Genomic DNA, 19782 nt, shown 5'->3' with positions numbered 1-19782 from the left:
GTTAGATTATATTCTGCTAAACTCAGTCCTTTATTTTACCAATACTGTATGCTTAAAATGCGTTGCTATTAAGAGCGTACACATACATAGCTATCCCTGGCCTTAATCATTTAATGTGAAAAATAATTACCAACAGATCAAAAATTAGACAAGACGCATTGAAAACATATAGTTTAATTTTTAAATAATTTCAACCAAAACTTTTAACTTTTTTTCTTTCAATTCTGGTAAGAGAAATAGACTGAGTCCAGATTTAGGTTATAGCTCAGATTAATTTTTAACTCAGTAATTCCTATGAGAAGACAACCTTTTATTTTTCTTTCAAGGGAACAATAGAGCCATAAGCATTTGCCAAGAATGAATTATCTTTGAAGTTTCATGTATTTGAACCAGATGTGCCTCATACTGATGGTCCCTTGTGATAAACTTGTTCCTTCTGCATAATCTTCAATTCAAGCTAACATTACTAATTACTGAAAAATCAGATTAATGAATTGTTTTCATAATAATACAGCAAGGGAAATATTTCTGGAATATATGCAGTGTTACTTGTGCACCATGTAACAAAGAACATTTAGAAATAAATTCAACACCGAAAGACCTAAATTTCGGGGATTGTTCCACATACACAAGAAAACACTGATCAGATTGATTTTAAATTATCATAAACAATTCTAAATATTTATTAAAACACATCAATTCAATAGAAAGTCTGGAATTGTGATAATGTTCCCAGTTCATTTTTATTATCCTGAACATCACCTCCTACTCTTCCCCCTCACAAGAAGAAAGGCAAATCATAACAAAATGGAAAAAAGAAAATGTTTAGGCTGATCGGGTAGCAAGCAACCTAAACAATGTTTTTTTTCTCTCCAATAGGATTTTAGGACTTTCATATTGTACACGAGACAACACTGGGTGGAAAAACACAGAACACTTTTTTTTGTACACACTGAACATTTCTTACTTTATCCAAGTAGAAGTGACCACTTGGCTTCTAACCTTTCAGCACTCCCAACTGCTTACCAGTGTATCTCTTCCCTCTTCTTTTCAGACAGGTCTTGGTGATAAATGGACTTTGGCACACATCTCACTAGAAACCATATTTTACATATGCACACTATTCCATAGTTACTTGATATAATTTTCCAATATTATTTGAGTAACAGATTCTGGCAATTAAGTTCATTTGTCAGTAACCACCAGTTAATCATGGAGGAAGAATTCTACTTTCACAACTTCTCTCTGTTAAATTCTTTAAGCATATTCTTTTATTTGGAGTTAATTGTAAATTCTGCTCTCAGAATTACACATGTAAGTTGTTTAAATAAATACCCACACAAATTCTCATTTATACCAAGTAGCTGGTTTATATTTGTATCTTCCATCTTAAGAGGTGAAAACAACCATTTTGGAATTCATAGAAAAATAAAGAACACTCAGTTGCAGAAGTGTAAGAAAATGTTAACTTTTAAAATGTCACTTATTTTCCTTAAAGTTCTCTACCCTTCCCATCCACGATAAACCAAGATCATGTAACAGGGTTAAATTCCAAAATCAATCTTTAATTCAAACCCTTTCTCTAAGAGAAAGGACTTCTCTCTTTCCTTGACTTCTCTTTCCCTCAAATGAAGCAAAACATGAGGCAATTAAATTTCAAAACCTCAAGGTTTCATCCAGATTACTTTTATGTATCTGTTTCAGTAGGGAACCACAATTCTACCTCTGCATTTCCCAATGGAAGTACTTCTCACCAAAGGGCTAGGCCACATGTTCTCTTGACTAGGAATACACAGCTCAAAATCTGGTGTTTATTAAATGTGTACAATATGTAGGTGTAATTGGCATTTTAAAAAATTCAGTAATGCCCATTACAAATAACTTATCTGGACAGACTCAAAAATAACTGGTTAACTCAAAATAAAAAGAACCACTTGCATAATAACATATTTGTATCTTGATAAGAATGAACCACTGTGACCTGGGAGAGTCTAGAAATTCTTGGGTTAATTATAACAACATGGTGATAGGTTTTTCAAGGTACTTTCTAAACTCAGCAAGCCACTGGGCTCCAACTGCTCCATCCACAACCCGATGGTCACAACTGAGTGTAACAGACATCATGCTAGCCACATCAAATCTAGAAAAAGATAAAAACATTATTAGGTATTCTGAAAGCAATTGCTAATTTTTAGCCAGTAACCAGCCCAAATGCCAACTCCTACCCTGTAATTCCAACCAGATACTATTATTTTCCACTTACTCGTTATGTACTATATACCTCTAGCTCAACCTCCAGCTTGACAGACCAAACAGCCATCTGGAGCATGGGTTGGCAAACTACAGCTCACAGACCAAATCCCGCCAAATGCATTTACGTAGTGCTTCTGTCTGCTTTCACACTACCACGTCAGAGTATTTGCAACAGAGACCATATGACTCAGAAAACCTGAAAGATTTACAACCCGGCTCCACAAAAACGTATGCTGATCCCTGACCTGTGATAACTCAGCCTACCCATCTCATATAGGATTAACTGCATTTAGTAAAAGAAGAATTGCTGCTCTGAGAAACTTCATTCTAGACTTGTATCTGACTCTACCTGAAGCTGCAACAGGCTATGCCAATAATTATAAAACTGAGACTCAAAAACAGGTATAATGGAATGAAAATGAGCTTACAACTCCCTCTTTATTTTGGTACTTACCCTTTTTCATTATCTGCTGGAACCAGTCTATCCTCTGAAGCACCAATCGCCAAAATACATGCTTGAGGTGGGTTAATAATAGCAGAGAAGTTCTTAATTCCAAACATCCCTAAATTAGATATTGTAAAAGTACCACCCTAGAAGAAAAGAGATTAAAAATAGATCATGTTAATTGCTTCTCAACATAAAAAAAAAGACAAAATGTTACATGAAAAGACCTTAAGATCATCTTTAAGAAAGGCCTATGAACTACCATTAAAAAAAAAAAGGAAAGGAAAATGGTAAGCGCATGAGTACACATATCAGAACATCAAGTTGTGCAACCTAAATGTATATAATTCTTATTTGCTATTTAAATACAACAATAAAGCTGAAAGTGGGGAAAAAGGCCTGAATGGAATACACTTTAATGAAAATATACAAGCATTACAATATGAACAAAAGTCAGTTGTGTGCCTTTTGCAAATTGCTGGAAAATATCTTATTTTCAGCTTCTGATAGGTTATTCACTTTTTATTTTCAGGGCCTTGTGTCAATGAGAATACAAGGCATAATCAAAAGGTGGAAAATGCAATAAAAGCATTATGCTGCCCTTAAAAATAACGTAATTCTTAACATTCAGAAGGTAAATAAGTAATACTGTACCTGGAACTCATGAGGCTGGAGTTTACCCTCTCGTGCTTTGGTTGCTAAAGAAACAACATCATTAGCAATGGCTTCCAGTCCTTTTATATGTGCATTAAATACAATAGGTGTAATGAGTCCTGCAGGAGTGCTGACTGCAACACTGATATCGACTACATGATTTCTATTGCAAAAGAAAAAAGAAAAGGACACTTCAATAATCATCAACAATATTAAGAGCTTATGTGTCAGGTTAAGCAAGAATATTGATATTTATCTCAGTCTGGCCTACTGTTCAGCCAGAGAGATATCTCTTCTGGTGTTGACATTTTGCTATGCCCTTTCCCTAACTTGGACTTTTTGCAAATGGACAAGAAATGGGGTTGGTTACACATAACCTCTAACTGCCTCCCACTTGCCTTGACTGGCAGGTGGAAAATGCCCGGCATTCAGTGAGAATTAAACAAGAACTCAAAGAACTCCCTGGATTTTGAGATGCAGTGGACTGGCTGGAGCTGAGCCTCCAGGCAGAGCTTGAGCAGATGGAAAGAAGAGTGGAGGGAGTGTACTGCAACGTGGGAGAATCAGAGCTCAGGATGTAGGATGGTGGTGTCTCAGGACAGAAAAATAGGATTCCCAATCTGTATTATGCCACAGGTACCTTTGCATCTGTGTCCTTTCTCAGAGTATGTATTTTTAACACAGAAAATAAAATACTCAAATTACAAATAACAAAAAAACACAACCAAACAAAAAGCCCCAACTATACTGAAATTCAATTACCAAACTATTCAAAAAACAAAACTGCGGGTGCCTGGGTGGCTCAGTCGGTTAAGCTTCCGACTTCGGCTCAGGTCATGATATCATGGTTTAGGGGTTTGAGCCCCAGCTCAGGCTCACTGCTGTCAGCCTGTCAGTGCAGAGCCTGGAGCCTACTTCAGATTCTGTCTCCCTCCCTCTCTGCCCCTCTCCTACTTGAGCTCTGTCTCTGTCTCTCAAAAATAAATAAACATTAAAACATTTTTTAAAAATTGTGACACATGTGCTTCTGTATTAATAAGATCAGGCAAGAGGTCTAATAATTGCTACAAGTTTGAAGTAGTGATAAGCAAAAACCACTTTTAAGACTCCTGAAACAAAGCTGTGATATGAAAATAGGTGATTTTTACTGGTCACCAGCACAAGTACTGTTAATACCTCTTTGATTTGTTCTCTACATTTATGGTAAGAGGAAATGCCAAATTTCAGTTAGAGGTTAGTGGAAAGGAATGACTTTTTCCCCCTCAGCCAAGTTCCCAAACTCCCAAATTGTATCCACAGCCTCCTTGGGGTCTGTGTAAGGGCCCGTGCTGATGTATTCTGCAATTGAGAAAAAGTTAAAACTTCACAGGAAGAACTCCAGCTATTTCTAGGCACAAGCTTTAGAATATTATGGTATGGTACCAAATCCCTCAAAGTGCCCAAGCTGAGCCCTCAAAGTGCCCACGCTGAGCAGGGCAGTGGGATTGTCACTTGTAAACATAAGGATGTGCTCTAATGATAGTGTGTGACTATCACAACTGGGCTCTAGCCAAGGTATGACATAACAAACACTCCTTTCTTAACTATCCTGTCCTCCTAAGCGAGTAAGCATGGTGTTTCTCACCTTGTTCACTGATGAATATAGCCAACAGTACATGTTCAATAAATATCTGTTGAATGGCTACATAAACAAACAGATGAAGGGCATTTGGTAGGAATCAATGAACAATTCATAGAACTTGCCCTGTAACCTTGATCTGTTCTTCAAAGAAGTGTTTTCTTCAAATACTCTTAAAATGTGAAACATTAATTTACCCTATGACCCAGCAATTCTACTCCAAGGAATGAACCCAAGAAAAATAAAAATGTAGGTCAACACAAAGAATTATACACATATGTTCATAACAGCTCTCTAGAAGATACATCTTTGTCTTAATCCCAGAATCTATCAATGTGATCTTATTTAGTAAAAAAGATCTTTGCAGATTTAAATAGGATCTTGAGATGAAATCATCCTGGATTATCTGGGTGGGCCCTAAATCCAATGCCAAGTACCCTTGTAAGAGACAGAAGAGAAGACATGGACACAGAGGAGAAGGCCATGTGAGGATGCAGGCAGAGGTTAGAGTTATGCAGCCACAAGCCAAGGAATGCCTGGAGCCACCAAAACCGGAAAAAACAAGGGAAGATTCTCCCCTGGAGCCTATGGAGGGAGTGCAGCCTTGCTAACACCTTACTTTTGGACCTTTGGCCTTCAGAACTATGAAAGAATTTTTCTTTTAAGCCACCAATTTTGTAGTCATTTGTAACAGAAGCCCTAGGAAACTAATATAGTCTATAAGGCATAGTAAGACCCTCAGATGTCCTCCCAGAGGGGGATGGCCAAGGAAAAAGCATGAGTAGGTTACTGTGACATCTGACAGGACTGAAAAATGGCTTAGAGTTCTCCTGAGAACTTTCAGAAAGAACTGATGGTGAGTACACAGAAAACTAGCTCCTTCTTAGGGAACCATTAAGATCAGCCTGGTCACTATTCACAGCATATTACATCTCTTAGTCATAAATAATATTTTTATGGGCATAAAAATATTAATACTGAATACTGATTTATCCAATATTTGTGCTGTAATCAATTTGATAGGATAACGGTGTGTGTGTGTGTGTGTGTGTGTGTGTGTGTGTGTGTATACGGAAAGTATAACAAAGCTAAATCTTAGCCTTCCTTAATACCAGTAAGTTGATAAAGAAAATGAAAAACCCATAAAAGGCAAATGAAAAATGTTTTTTAGAAATACAAAAGTAAATACCAGGGGGGAAAAAAAAACAGTTTAAAAGTTGTATTTGCCTCTTGGGAGTAGACCTCAGATTAAAAGTTGAGTAGGTTGGGGTGCCCAGGTGGCTCAGTCGGTTCAGCATCTGACTTCAACTCAGGTCATGATCTCGCAACTTGTGAGTTCGAGCCCCAAATGAGGCTCTCTGGTCTCAGCACAGAGCCTGCTTTGGATCCTCTGTCTCCCTCTCTCTGCCCCTCCCCTACTCACTCTCTCTCAAAAATAAATAAAAATTAAAAAAATTTTTTTTTACCATACAAAGCTTGAGCACTGGGTGTTATATGTAAGTGATGAATCACTAAATTCTACTCCTGAAACCATTCTTTAATTATGTTAACTAACTTGGATTTAAAAAAAAAAAAAAAAAGTTGAGTAGGTCACTGTAAGCCAGGGAGCAATATTCTAAAAAAAAAATTTTTTTAATGTTTTATTTTGAGAGAGAGAGAGAGAGAGAGAGACACACACAGAATACAAGTGGGGGAGCGGTAGAGAAAGAGGGAGAGTTCTGAGCTGTCAGCACAGAGCCTGGCATGGGGCTCAAACTCACAAACTGTGAGATCATGACCGGAGCCAAAGTCAGATGCTTAACCAACTGAGCCACTCAGGGAGCAATATTCTAATGTATACACTCTTATTTTAATAAAAATTAAATAATAACATAAAAGAATCTACATAGTACAAGCCTAGGCACAGGAGTCAGAATCCTGGTTCCAGTCACAGTTTTGCTACTTCCTAACAAATTAATCCAAGGAAAGTTATTTAGCTCATTGAGCTTCAGTTTCTTCATCTGTAAAATGGAAGTGTAAGTCCCTAATTCATAAGGTGGCCATAAGGATTAAAATGAGACAACATGTGAAAGACAGCACCATGCCAGTCACATGCTACCATATACTTTTTTTTAAATGTTTATTTATTTTTGAGAGATTAAGAGAGAGAGCACACGAGCAGGGGAGGGGTAGAGACAGGGAGACAGAGGATATGAAGTAGGCTCTGCACTTCAGGAAACAATATTAGTTTCCTGAGACGCAGAGCTCAAACCCACGAACCGTGAGATCATGACCTGAGCCAAAGTCAGATGCTTAACCAACTGAGCCACCCAGGAGCCCCACATAATATTAACAAATATGTTTCTTGGTACTGTTTTCAATTTGCCTTCATTAAAGTTCAGCAGAATGAACTGGTAAATAAAAACCATTTCAACCTTGCTTTCTAAAGTTTGTTATCAACTTTAATTATTCATATCTGTAAATTTACCTTCCTTTCCTACACTACAAGAATTTGTAGTCCTTCCTAACTGAACATTACCTCGTCAAAAGTTTTACATTGTTTTCAATCTGTTTTGCCTATGGAAGTCATCTCCCTCCTGTATTCCATTTCTCCGCACCCCCTATACTCCTAGTTCTACATGAGAAACCACAAGAAAACTGCTGATGGATATACACCTTCCCCAGCAGTATCTTACTTACTGTCTTATAACTGTGTCCAGCCAAGAAGAATTGGCTTCAGGAACTTTTAAACATGCCAAAGCTGAAGCTTTTATGATGAAGTCATTGACAGAAATTTTGCTTCTCCCTTCTAACATCTGCAAAGACAAGAAACCATTGTATTTTCTTCAATTCTCTTCCTGAAGACTGAAACTGTATCACCTGGCAGGGGATGTGAGAGGGGCAAACACAAACGTCCTGAGGTATAAAGGATGAAATGAAACTAAATTTGGTTGTTTCAACTTTTTTAACGTAGGTCTTTTCAGCCATAAGTTTCCCGCTAAGCACTCCTTTAGCTGTGTCCCATAAGTTATGGTATATTAAAAAGGCCGCCTTTTTCACTTATCTCAACAAAATCAAAAGTTGGTTCTTTGAAAAGATCAACAAAATGACAAATGTTTAGCCAGACTGACAAAGAGAAAAAGAAGACTCAAATTCCCAAATCAGAAATGAAGTAGAGGACATTACTATATGCCCTACAGGAATAAAAAAGATTACTGGTAATACTATGAACACCTATATGCCACAATTAGCTAACTGTGAGAAAAATTCCTAGAAAGACAAAAACTACCAAAACTGAATCAAAAAGAAATAGAACCTCTGAATAGATCTAGAGCTAACAATAAAGAGACTGAATGATAATTTAGAAACTACCCACGTAAGACAGCCTAGATCCAGACGGCTTCCCCAACTGGTGAATTCTGCCAGACATTTCAAGAAGAATTAGTATCAATTCTTCACAAACTCTTCCAAAATAGGGAACACTTCCCCACTCATTCTAGAGGTCAATAATTAATCCAACCAAAACCACACCAAGATATAATAAAAAAACAAAACAACCCAGAAAAAACAAAACTACAGACAAGTATAATTTATGAATATAGATAACAAAAACTCTCAAAAAAACTCTAGCAAACCAAATCCAGCAATACAAGAAAAGGATTATTCACCATGATCAAATGGGATTTGTCCCAGGAATGCAAGGATGGTTTAACATCTGAAAATCAATTAATCTAATAATGTCCTAATGGAATATAGGATAAAAATCATACAACCATCTCAACAGACACAGAAAAAGCAGACAAAATTCAACCACCACTTCATAAAAACTAGGAATAGAAAGGAAGTTCCCCAACCTGACGATAAAACAGATCTACAAAAGCTCATAGTCATCATCATCATACTTTAGTGGTAAAAGACTTACATCCCCTTAAGATCAAGAACAAAACAAAGACGTCCACTTTACCACTTCCAGTCAACATTTTGCTAGCCAGAGAAGCCAGCCAGAGAAGTTGCCCAAGAAAAGGTATCCAAATTGGAAAGGAAAAAGTACAACTATGTTTGCAGATGACATGATTTTGTATATAGAAAATCCTAAGGAACACACTAAATAAAAAATAAGGTTGTGAGATACAAGATCAATATACAAAAATCAATGGTATTTCTATACAATAGCAGTGAACACGAAATTTATAATAGTATTAAAAAGAATAAAATACATAGGAACAAATTTAACAAAAGAAGTACAAAAACTTACACTCAAAAAATTATAAACATGATTGAAAGAAATGAAAGACCTAAATAAATGCAAAGATACCCCCTGTTCACGGAGTGGGGACACTGTTAAGAAGGCAATACTCCCTAAGTTGATTTATCGATTCCATGAAGTCCCTATCCCTAAAGGAAATATCCAAAACAGGCAAATCTAAGATGGAAAGTAGGTAAGAAGTTGTCTAGGGTTGGGGAGGATGAGAGGGGTGGGGTGGGGGCTATGGCTAAGGAGAGAATTTTGGGGTGATAAGAAGGCTCCAAAATTTATTGTGGTGATGGTCACAGAATTCTGAATATACTAAAAGCCACTGAATTATAAACTTTATATGGGTGAATGGTATTATATGTGCATTGTATCCAAATAAAGCTGTTTAAGAGAAATAAAATATTACATTGGACATATATTTTTCACGCCTGATTTTCAAATAAATTATAAAATAGCTTTAACATTTTGCCAATGAAAGTAAGCAATCAACTTTAACCTCTGTGCCAGTTAAAAAGCTCTGTTAATGCTTCATTGCTTCATTCTTTCATGCATCTAATATTTGAGTACTCTGCTCAGACATATAGCTCGAAAGCCCTGGATATAAAGCAGTGAAAAAAATGGGTGAAAATTCTACTCTCAGGGAGCTTATGTTTTTTTTTTTTTAATGTTTACTTATTTTTGAGAGAGAACGCACGTGCACAAAAGGGAAAAGGGCAGAGAGAGAGGGGGACAAAGGATCCAAAACAGCCTCTGTGCTGATAGCACAGAGCACAATGTGGGGTTCAAACTGTCAAACTGAGAGTTTGTGACCCAAGCTGAAGTCAGACGCTTAACCAACTGGGCCATCCAGGTGCCCTGGGGAACTTAACAATCTAAAGGGGTGGATAGATAATAAACATACAGCATGTAAAATAATGTTACACGATAAAGAAAAAAAATAGAGGAAAAGAACTAGAGGGAGAAGTGACCACTCACCCCAATCCTCTTCCCTTAATTTTAGAATAAGGTGACCAGGAAAGACTAGAGAAGGTAATATTGAGTCAGATCCTCACGGTGGTAAAGGAGGAAGCCAGGTAGATGCTAGGGGGTGAATATTCCATGCACAGGGAACAGCAAGTGCAAGGGGCCTCAAGTAGGAGTACACAGGTGGAACGTCAAGGAACAGCAAGGCAACCATTGTTTTTGCAGCAGAGTGATCAAGTGGGAAAAGTAGTAGGAGGTCAGAGAGGCTACAGATAACCTGTGTAAGGCGCTAAATGCTGTTCTAATGCCCTCAGTGCCACTGGCTTTTACTTTTCACTTCTTTGAAAACATCTTTCATATCCCTCTCCTACTCCATTCTTAATGCAACCGTCTAGTCCAGACCCTTATCATGCTTACAGGACAAGCATAACTAGTCTCTGCCATTAAAGCATACCACTATATATCTATTTAGACTAAACTTACTTAAAATATTGCTATCATCATGTCACTATTACTGGTTTCTTCATGTCTAATTCATCAAGTCCAAATTGTTCTGCTTGTAAACAAGGTCTTCCCTAAACCAACAACTGCATACCCACCCTAGAAAAAGGTAGTCTCTCTTCCACATCTGCAATACTTACTTCCTTTCTTGAAAGCATTTTACCTCTATGGTATTCCATCATTAGAATGAACTTTCTACAACTTCTTTGCAATTCAAACACATACTATTCTACATGGCTTAACCAAGTTTTTCTTACACCACTGTGAATTCCCCAACTACTTTTACTGGGTTCCTCCTCTGAATTCCTAGAACACTTAACCCATACAACATAATGTAGCAGACAAAGGACATTACCATAAAGAGATTGATGTACAAATAAGTATTTTTATTTTAATAAAAATTGCCTTCTCTGTTTTTCACATGCATTATCTCAATTAGATTATAAACTGAAACTCATGGAGAAGGACTATACCTTATTCTATCTTCCCAAAAGTGCCTTATACTAAACACTAAATAGGTAATTGGTACTTAACTGCAAACACAGAGTAAACATACTCTTATCTAGCTTATCTTATCTAGCTTCATGGGATCATAGTGACTGAGCTAGGCTACAATGGATCCAAGGCAAAATCAACTTTAAATAATAAGCTTTAATCAAGGATTAGAAAATGAAAATTGTCCAAGATATTCTCTCGGCAAGTTAAAATTATGAAGACACCATTTTCCAACATCAACTGGCATATAGGAACAAAAAATATGGGCAAAAACGTATATGTTTAGTGGGGAAATACAAACATTTTAGAATTTACAGAGTTGGAATTTCCAGACCTTTTACCTTATTAAGTTCTTTCCGTACCAACAAAACTTCTCCCATATTTACGTCAATGGAAAGGTAATAATGAGGTATGGTTTGCTTAGACTGCATTAACCGTTGTGCAATAACCTAGAATCAAAGACATTAAAACATCACTTGTCTTAAGTGGTTCTTTTCTTTATTACCTAATTCAGGACTCTGTTTGCCCCTTGACTAGCTCCCTGGTAATGCTTACCTCAAGCATTATAACTGGAATATGGAGGACTGCACCGTAACCTGGGCCCCTTCTAGTGGTGTTTAATCAATATAATGTTTGTTTTTCCCAAGTATCTAATTGGCCAAAGCAAACATCTTAAACTAGTCATCTATGATTCCCAACTAAAAAAAGTCTCTGTTAGTGTTTCAAACCATGAATGCAATTAAACAATCAGAGTAAAGACGCCCCCTATGGTGCTGGTTGCAGATTTAGGGTAATATTCTTACACGACGAATGTTGCTGACTGGGACATCTGTGAAGACACCTGTGGGAACGGGTGCCACTCCTGGACCCGGGGCAGGCACAGCAGCCGCTGGAGCCTATGGGGAAGTAAAAAAGCTCTTAGTAACTGATTCAATCCTGGCATATACAACTGGGGCAAGTCAGTGACTCTACAGATGGCAAAGTACAAATTAGAAGGCTTACAGAAAATAGCTATTTCTATCCCAAGGGAGCAAAAGGGACTCATATTTGTTTTTAAAAAAAAATTTTTTTTTTTCAACATTTATTTTTGGGACAGAGAGAGACAGAGCATGAACGGGGGAGGGGCAGAGAGAGAGGGAGACACAGAATCGGAAACAGGCTCCAGGCTCTGAGCCATCAGCCCAGAGCCTGACGCGGGGCTCGAACTCCCGGACCGCGAGATCGTGACCTGGCTGAAGTCGGACGCTCAACCGACTGCGCCACCCAGGCGCCCCAGGGGCTCATATTTGTACTGTGCTTACACAACAGTTCTGATTTTAATTTTTATACTTAGAATTCTGTAATCATGTCTTAAGTATCATTTTTCTTTGTTCAATGATTAGTTTGTCAAAATAATTTTGTATCTGCAAAATTACCTTCAAGAAAAGCAATCAAAGCATTCTTAAACTGAAAGAAGTAGACATAAACATAAACAAGGTAATTATTTTTCTGGACAGTGTTAAAAAACAATGACAAATCTTTCATATTAAAACAAACATCTAAATAACTAAATCATTTTCCTTACTTTTAGCTAATAATCTTAACAATTTAAACCAACTAAACATTAGTTGATTGGTTATGTGGATTTAATCCCTGTGTGGAATAATTAACCACATAAAATTCAAACTCTATTCAACCAACTTGTAAGCATGCTTTTAAAAACAGAGCTAGTCAGGGATGCCTGGGTGGCTCAGCCGGTTAAGCATCCGACTATAGTTCAGGTCATGATCTCACAGTTTGTGGGTTGGAGCCCCGTGTGGGGCTCTGTGCTGACAGCTCAGAGTCTGGACCTGCTTCAGATTCTGTTTCCATCTCTCTCTGCCCCTCCCCCACGCTCGCTCGCTCTGTCTCAAAAATAAATAAAACGTTAAAAAAAAAAATTAAAATAGGGCCTGAGTGAGAAGGAGGGTTTGTTAGGAAAAATTCAGTACCACTGGAAAAAAAAATTGGAACGAGTGTCAATGTAGCATTATCATCTTTCCTTTTTTTTCCCTTTTTAATGTTTGTTTATTTTTGAGACAGAGTGCACACGATCAGAGGAGGGGCAGAGTGAGTGAGAAGGGGACAGAGGATCTGAAGCAGGCTCTGCAGTGAAAGCAGTGAGCCCGACGCGGGGCTCGAACTCGTGAACTGTGAGATCATACCTGAGCTGAAGTTGGACACTCAACCGAATGAGCCACCCAGGCAGGCGCCCCTCATCTTTCCTTGTGTATGCTGAATGATAGCACATTCATATCTATATGGTGCTAGCCAGTGAAATTAGGCAAAACACAATTCTGGTCAAGCTATTTCATTCATAAATAATGTATGAAAGGGTCTAACAGGTTGGACAAAACATTTTGCAGGAACAAAGTGCCAAAAAAAAAAAGCCAAATGTAACTCACGGGAGCAGCTTTAGTAGGCACAAAAGAGTCGATATCCTTCTTGATGATTCTGCCTTCTGGTCCCGTCCCTGGAAGAGACGCATAAATATCACACATGTGACAGCACACCACTGGTTCCTCCGGGATATCGACACTGTGATCCTGAAGTGCAAGTTCCTAAGGGTTCTCTACCAAAGACCCTCTGAAGTGGTCACTGCTCTACTCCTGCACCTTAAAGTTCTCTCTAAAAACAATAGCAGCTTTTATGCAATTATTAATTTTGATTCACAGAGTGCTCTTGTTTGAGCTGTAGCCGTTCTTTTCTTAATTACTACAGCAAATGCTCTGTTAGGTGAATGTGATAACCGCTACACTACGGAAACCCTGTGGCAGCAAATGCTCTTTGTTAAGTATTTCTCTTTCAGAGTTTTGTTATCAGTTTGTTCTTCATTTTTTCATGTCCTTTACTTTTAAATTGGGAAATACTGGCATATGGCTAATGCTGATACCTCCAAAACAAAGTCTAGCTGCCTCTTCTCCTAGGCAGCTCCAAAAAAACCCCTTTCTGAATCTTGAAATGGATCTCGTTTGAGTTCTAGATTCGTTTGATCGTAAAGAATTCCTTTTGTACAGAGTCGACAGGACAACTTTTCAGATAATTTTTTCACCCCAAAATAGCTTGAATAACTCTCAGCTGCAATGATCTTATCTCTACAATTGTTTCTTCCTCGTGTGGGCTCCATCACTCACAGCTCTGTCACACTTGCCAAGGCTCTAACCCGGCCTATGTCAGAGGCCTGGGAGTGAAGTGTGTGCAATATCACATGTGAGGAAAAATCTTTAAAATCCTCTCACAACAGGCTGAGTTTTATTTTCACTCAATTTCCTTCCTCCTCCCATCCACAATCAATCAGCTTTAACTTTAGACCCAAACAGATTCCTGAACCTTAATTCTAAGGAGATTCAGAATTTAGTTATTTAAAATACCTTTTATACTGGCCCACTTCTAGAAAAAATTTGGTCAAATTGATTCATCTTCCCCCAAGGCAGACTTTTAAAAGGATTCTTGTTGTACGCAGTTCGTCCCAACTCCTTTCCTTCATTATGAAAAATGAGTTGGCTAGGATTGTGCTTATCCTCACCCGGAGCTCTAGAACAGAGGTAGCAGTACCCCTATTAGATTCTCCTCTTTTATAAAAGACAGAACCCATAACCTCCCATTACCACCAAGGCTGATCTGGACACCACAGCCCCTTGAGAGGAGGAGACCTACAGAATCACCTGCCTTTGGTTGGGCTTCAGCCACCCTCAAGAAATTCCCATTAGGAGTCAGCTGAAATCTTTTAAATGTTTCTGTCCTCCCTACAGAGGCACAACAGGCCATCATAAAGCAATATGGTATAAAGGGAAGAACACCGGGCTAGGAGGAAAAATGCAGGGCTGGGTCAGATAAAAATTAGACACAGCCTCTGTGCTGGTCTTTTTAGTCTCATCTATAGGACACAGGTTATAATGCCGGCCCCTGCTCAAAGGAATGTGTGAGCACTGAAGATCAAATGGGATAGTGATGTGAAAGTGCTTTGCCTCAAAGAAAGAGAAAACAAACATGGGGACATGGGAGACAAATCAAACTTGGACACTAGGGTTTAGGCTTTAAAACGGTTTCTGTCTGGGACACCTGGGTGGTGTCTGTCAGCACAGAGCCTACTTGGGACTCTCTCTCCTTCCACCCCTCCCCTGAGCATGTATATGCGCTCTCTCTCAAGACAAATAAAAATAAACGTAAAAAAGAAAGTTTCTCCCCAAATGATTACAAGTAGTCATATTTGCTAAGTCATTTGTCCCTCCAAGAAGGGGGGGTGGGACTAGAGGTTGAGTTCAACAGTTCACAGCCAAGGATTTAAATAACCATGCCTTCTTACTGAAATCTCTATCAAAAAAATACTCTTAACAACAAGATTTGGAGCTTCTGGGTTGGTGAACACATCAATGTGCTAGGAGGGCAGTCCTCCAAGCGAGGGCATGCAAGCTCTGCACCCCGCCACCACAAACCACTCCTCGTCCTATGCATCTCTTCTACTGACTGCCCCTGCACATCCTTTACAGTAAACCAATAACAGTAAGTACAGTGCTTTCCTGAGTTCTGTGAGTCGTTCTAGTGAATTTTCATACCTAAAGTGGGGTCTTGGGAAATCCTGACTTACAGCCAGTAGGTCTGAAGTACAGGTGGTCCCTGGGGGCCCGATGCTAACTCTGGATAGTTAGTGTCAGAACAGGATTGAAGTGTTGGATACCCAAATGGTGGCAGAGAATGGATTGTTGGTGTGGGAAAAATACATTTGATGATAGAGAGGTGTCAGAAAACCCCACGCAATCACTGATTCTCTCAGCTCGCTTATTCTAGACCATTCCTTCGTACTGCAAAATTTCTTCAGTCTCACCAAGACCCCCCACTCCACTGACTTGACCGCTCCCATCATCTACCATCTCCCTATCCCCTACACTTCCTCACCCAGGTTCCAATGGGTGGATCACGGTTATAGTCACTCCCTGGTCAAAATCTAAAATGTCTGCCGGCTCAAGGGAAACAAAAGCAAATATGAACTACTAGGATCTCATCAATATAAAAAGCTTCTGAACAACAAAAGAAACAACGAAACTAAAAGGCAAGTATGGAATGGGAGAAGACATCTGCCACTGACATCTGATAAAGGGTTAGTATCCAAAATCTATAAAGAGGTTATCAAACTCAACACTCAAAAAAATAAATAATCCAGTTAAGAAATGGGCAGAAGAGAGGAGCCTGGGTGGCGCAGTCAGTTAAGTGTCCAACTCTCGGTTTTGGATCCAGTCACGATGTCACAGCTCGTGGATTTAAGCCCCACATCGGGCTCTGCGCTGGCAGTGTGGAGCCTACTTGGGATGCGCTCTCTCTTTCTCTCTCTGACCTTCCCCGGCTCATGCTCTCTCTCTTTCAAAATAAAAAAAGAAAAAAGAAAAGGGCAGAAGACATGAACCGACATTTGTCCAAAGAAGATATCCAGGTGGCCAACAGAGACGATGCTCAACATCACTCATCATTAAGAAAATACAAATCAAAACCACAATGAGATACCACCTCACACCTGTCAGAATAGCTAAAATTAACAACAAAAGAAACAACAGGTGTTGGCAAGGATGTGGAGAAAGGGGAACCCTCTTACACCGTTGGTGGGAATGCAAACTGGTGTAGCCACTCTGGAGGAATATGGAGGTTCCTGAAAAAGTTAAATAGAACTACCCTATAACCCAGCAATTGTACTACTAGGTATTTACCCAAAGGATACAAAAATACTGATTCAAAGGGGCACATGCCCTCTGATGTTTATAGCAGCGCTACTGACAATAGCCAAACTATGGAAAGAGTCCAAATGTCCATCGACTGATGAAAATATAGTATATACATAAATGGCGTATCACTCAGCAATCAAAAAGAATGAAATCTTGCCATTTGCAACAACGTGGATGGAGCTACAGTGCATTTTGATAAGCAGAACAAGTCAGTCAGAGAAAAACGAATACCATATGATTTCACTCCTATGTGGAATTTAAGAAACAAAACAGATGAACACAGAGGAAGGGGAAAAAAAAGAGGAAAGCAAACCATAAGAGACTCTTAACTATAGAGAACAAACTGTGGGTTGATGGAGAGAGATGGCCATGGGATAGGCTAAGTGCAAGATGAGTATTAAGGACAGCACTTGTTGGGATGAGCACGGGTATTATACGTAAGTGATATAATCATTAAATTTTACACCTGAAACCAACTTTACCATGTATGTTAACTAACTAGAATTTAAATAAAAACTTGAAAAAAAAGGTGTGCCTTCTCAGTGCCAGCATCAGAGTAGCTTAATGCTGTTGGGGACAAAAAAAGTACACACTTAGGTGACTGATTATAGTCTAAATTCAGAGCCACAAACCTGAAATAGACACATAAACTGCCCAGAAACTAAGTTATATTTCCTTCTAATTCACTTTCCCTGAGAATACTACCTAACAAATTCTCTAACTGCAAACCTCCCCATACTCAGTCTCCAGCCGATACCTTCACTTCAGACTTTCTTGATCAAACTGCAGCAATCAGAGTTATTCTCCTCGTCCTCCACCACCAAGCCTATAAATCCACCCCACATTCTCCTCTCTCCTATAAAAATAACACAAAATGTCCTTAATTCCTATCAAAAGCCAATCCTTTCCTTCCTACATTTTCAAAAACTGTTTCTTGCCAAATTATTCTGCCCTTTCCTCACCATCTATTTATCCCTTTCTATTAGACCACTAGTTCTCACCAACACAATTTTGCCCCCCGGGGGACATGTGGCAATGTCTGAAGTTGTTTTCCGTTGTTACAAGTGGGCGATGCTACTATGACATAGTGGGTAGAAGCCTAGGATGTTACTGAGCATCCTACAAAACACAAGACACCTCCCTCCCCCAAACAAAAATTATCTGGTCAAAAATATCAACTCTGCCACAGCTGAGAAACTCCATACTAGACCTCTTCTACTATCACTCACTCTCAAAAGCCCTCTCTTGAGCCCATATTCTCCTAAGCTACGTCCTATTTCTATGCCTTTCTTCATAGTGAAGCTTCTTAAATGACTTGTCCACAAAGCTATCTCCACTTCTCCATGCATATTCTACTTTTCGGCTTACTCAGACTTCCACCACGCCTTTCTTTTGAAGTAACTGTTGTCAAGTCCCCATGTACCATCCTTGACTAAGTTCTGTTGATTCTGTCAAAAACGTATCTTGAAACTGTCCATTTCTTTCCATTTTCACTGTCACCATGCTGGAAAAGTCACCACTGTCAGCTCCAGGAAAAGCCTCTTAACAGGGACCTTGGCTTTCACTTGACCCATCTGCATAAAGCAGCTAAAATGATCTTTTAAAAATACTTCCCTATTGGAGCGCCTGGGTGGCTCAGTTGGTTGAGTGCCCAATTCTTGATTTCAGCTCAGGACTTGATTCTGAGGTTGTGGGATCGAGCCCCATGTCAGGCTCTGTGCTGAGCATGGAGCCTGCTTAGGATTCTTTCTGTTTCTCCCTCTGCCCCTCTGTCCTGCTCCACTCTCTCTAAAATTAAAACACACACACACACACACACACACACACACACACACACACACACAGAAACCAAAAAACCTGTCCTTATTTTAATCTTTTAGTGGCTTCCTACTATGCTTTAATAAAATTCAAATTATACAATGACCCATAAAGTGCTCCTGCTTCTCGCCCCTCACCTTCTTTCCAACCTCACCTCCTTCCACTAAACCCTCTGCTCACTATGCTCCATGAACACTGGCCTCCTCTATGTTCCTCAGACGTGCCAAGCTCTCTCCCACTTCAGATGTGTACTACTGGTCTCTCTGTGCCCAGTTCTTCACATGGATGGCTCACAGCTGACTCCTCATCTTTCAGGTCATATCAAATTTCACCTCATCAGAAAGATCTTTCCCAACCACCATGTCTAAAAGCAGTCATGACTGCACATATATTCACCTTGTCACTCAATAGTGTATCACTTGGTTTCTTTCTTGGCATTCATCTTATGTAATAATAACAGGTTATTTTCATTTTTACAGCTAATATCTCTATATGCTGTGTATGTGCAGGCACTCTTTGTTAACTTAGTTAATCCTCAAAACCTGTAAGCCATTATTTTTATACAGAAATGAAGAAACCGAAACATAAAAGGTCATAAAGCTAGAGTACAGCAGAGCCAGGATTCGAACCTGAGCATTCCAACTCTGGAGCCCATACTCCTAACTACTAAGCTGCATTCCCTTTCTGTTCATTTAACTCTTTATTGTTGGTAACACAGGCATCTGAAACTGAAATCTTGTCTGTCTTATGAACAAGTGTTAGATGCACAGACAATACGCGATGAATTTTAAATACTGGTAAATGAATCACCTAACTTTAATTGCCTGATAAGAACATGGGGATTTCCCCACTCACATCTTGTGTATGGCAGCCAATGTTGCTAAGTATCTCATAAACGGTCCTTCTTCACTTGTCTAAATTCTTCAGATATAATTATTAATCCAGCCCCTCCTCCCCTTAAAATCTATTCCAACTTACTTTGCTAATTCTAGTCCCAAATAACATAAAAAAGTGGCCATATGCCATTGAAACAACATGAAGACGGAAAAAATCATCTTAAAATATTATA

The 19782-nt window shown here is 38.9% G+C and overlaps 1 protein-coding gene across 1 annotated transcript in view; it reads right to left on the bottom strand.

Moving 5' to 3' along the window:
- Positions 1-652: 652 nt before the first annotated feature.
- DLAT (dihydrolipoamide S-acetyltransferase) overlaps positions 653-19782 on the bottom strand; it is a 28740-nt gene continuing 9610 nt past the window's right edge. The window contains exons 8-14 of the mRNA XM_047877485.1: positions 13587-13654; positions 11967-12059; positions 11505-11612; positions 7650-7765; positions 3353-3515; positions 2708-2844; positions 653-2140 (exon numbers count right to left, since the gene is read on the bottom strand). Coding sequence (XP_047733441.1) covers positions 2011-2140; positions 2708-2844; positions 3353-3515; positions 7650-7765; positions 11505-11612; positions 11967-12059; positions 13587-13654 — 815 coding nt within the window. The 3' untranslated portion in view covers positions 653-2010. The remainder of the gene's footprint in view (positions 2141-2707; positions 2845-3352; positions 3516-7649; positions 7766-11504; positions 11613-11966; positions 12060-13586; positions 13655-19782) is intronic.

This window comes from Prionailurus viverrinus, chromosome D1 (genome assembly GCF_022837055.1).
Source record: "Prionailurus viverrinus isolate Anna chromosome D1, UM_Priviv_1.0, whole genome shotgun sequence".
Classification (NCBI taxonomy): Eukaryota; Metazoa; Chordata; class Mammalia; order Carnivora; family Felidae; genus Prionailurus; species Prionailurus viverrinus.
Note: the sequence above shows the minus strand (reverse complement) of the source record. Positions and strands in the feature narration are given on the sequence as shown.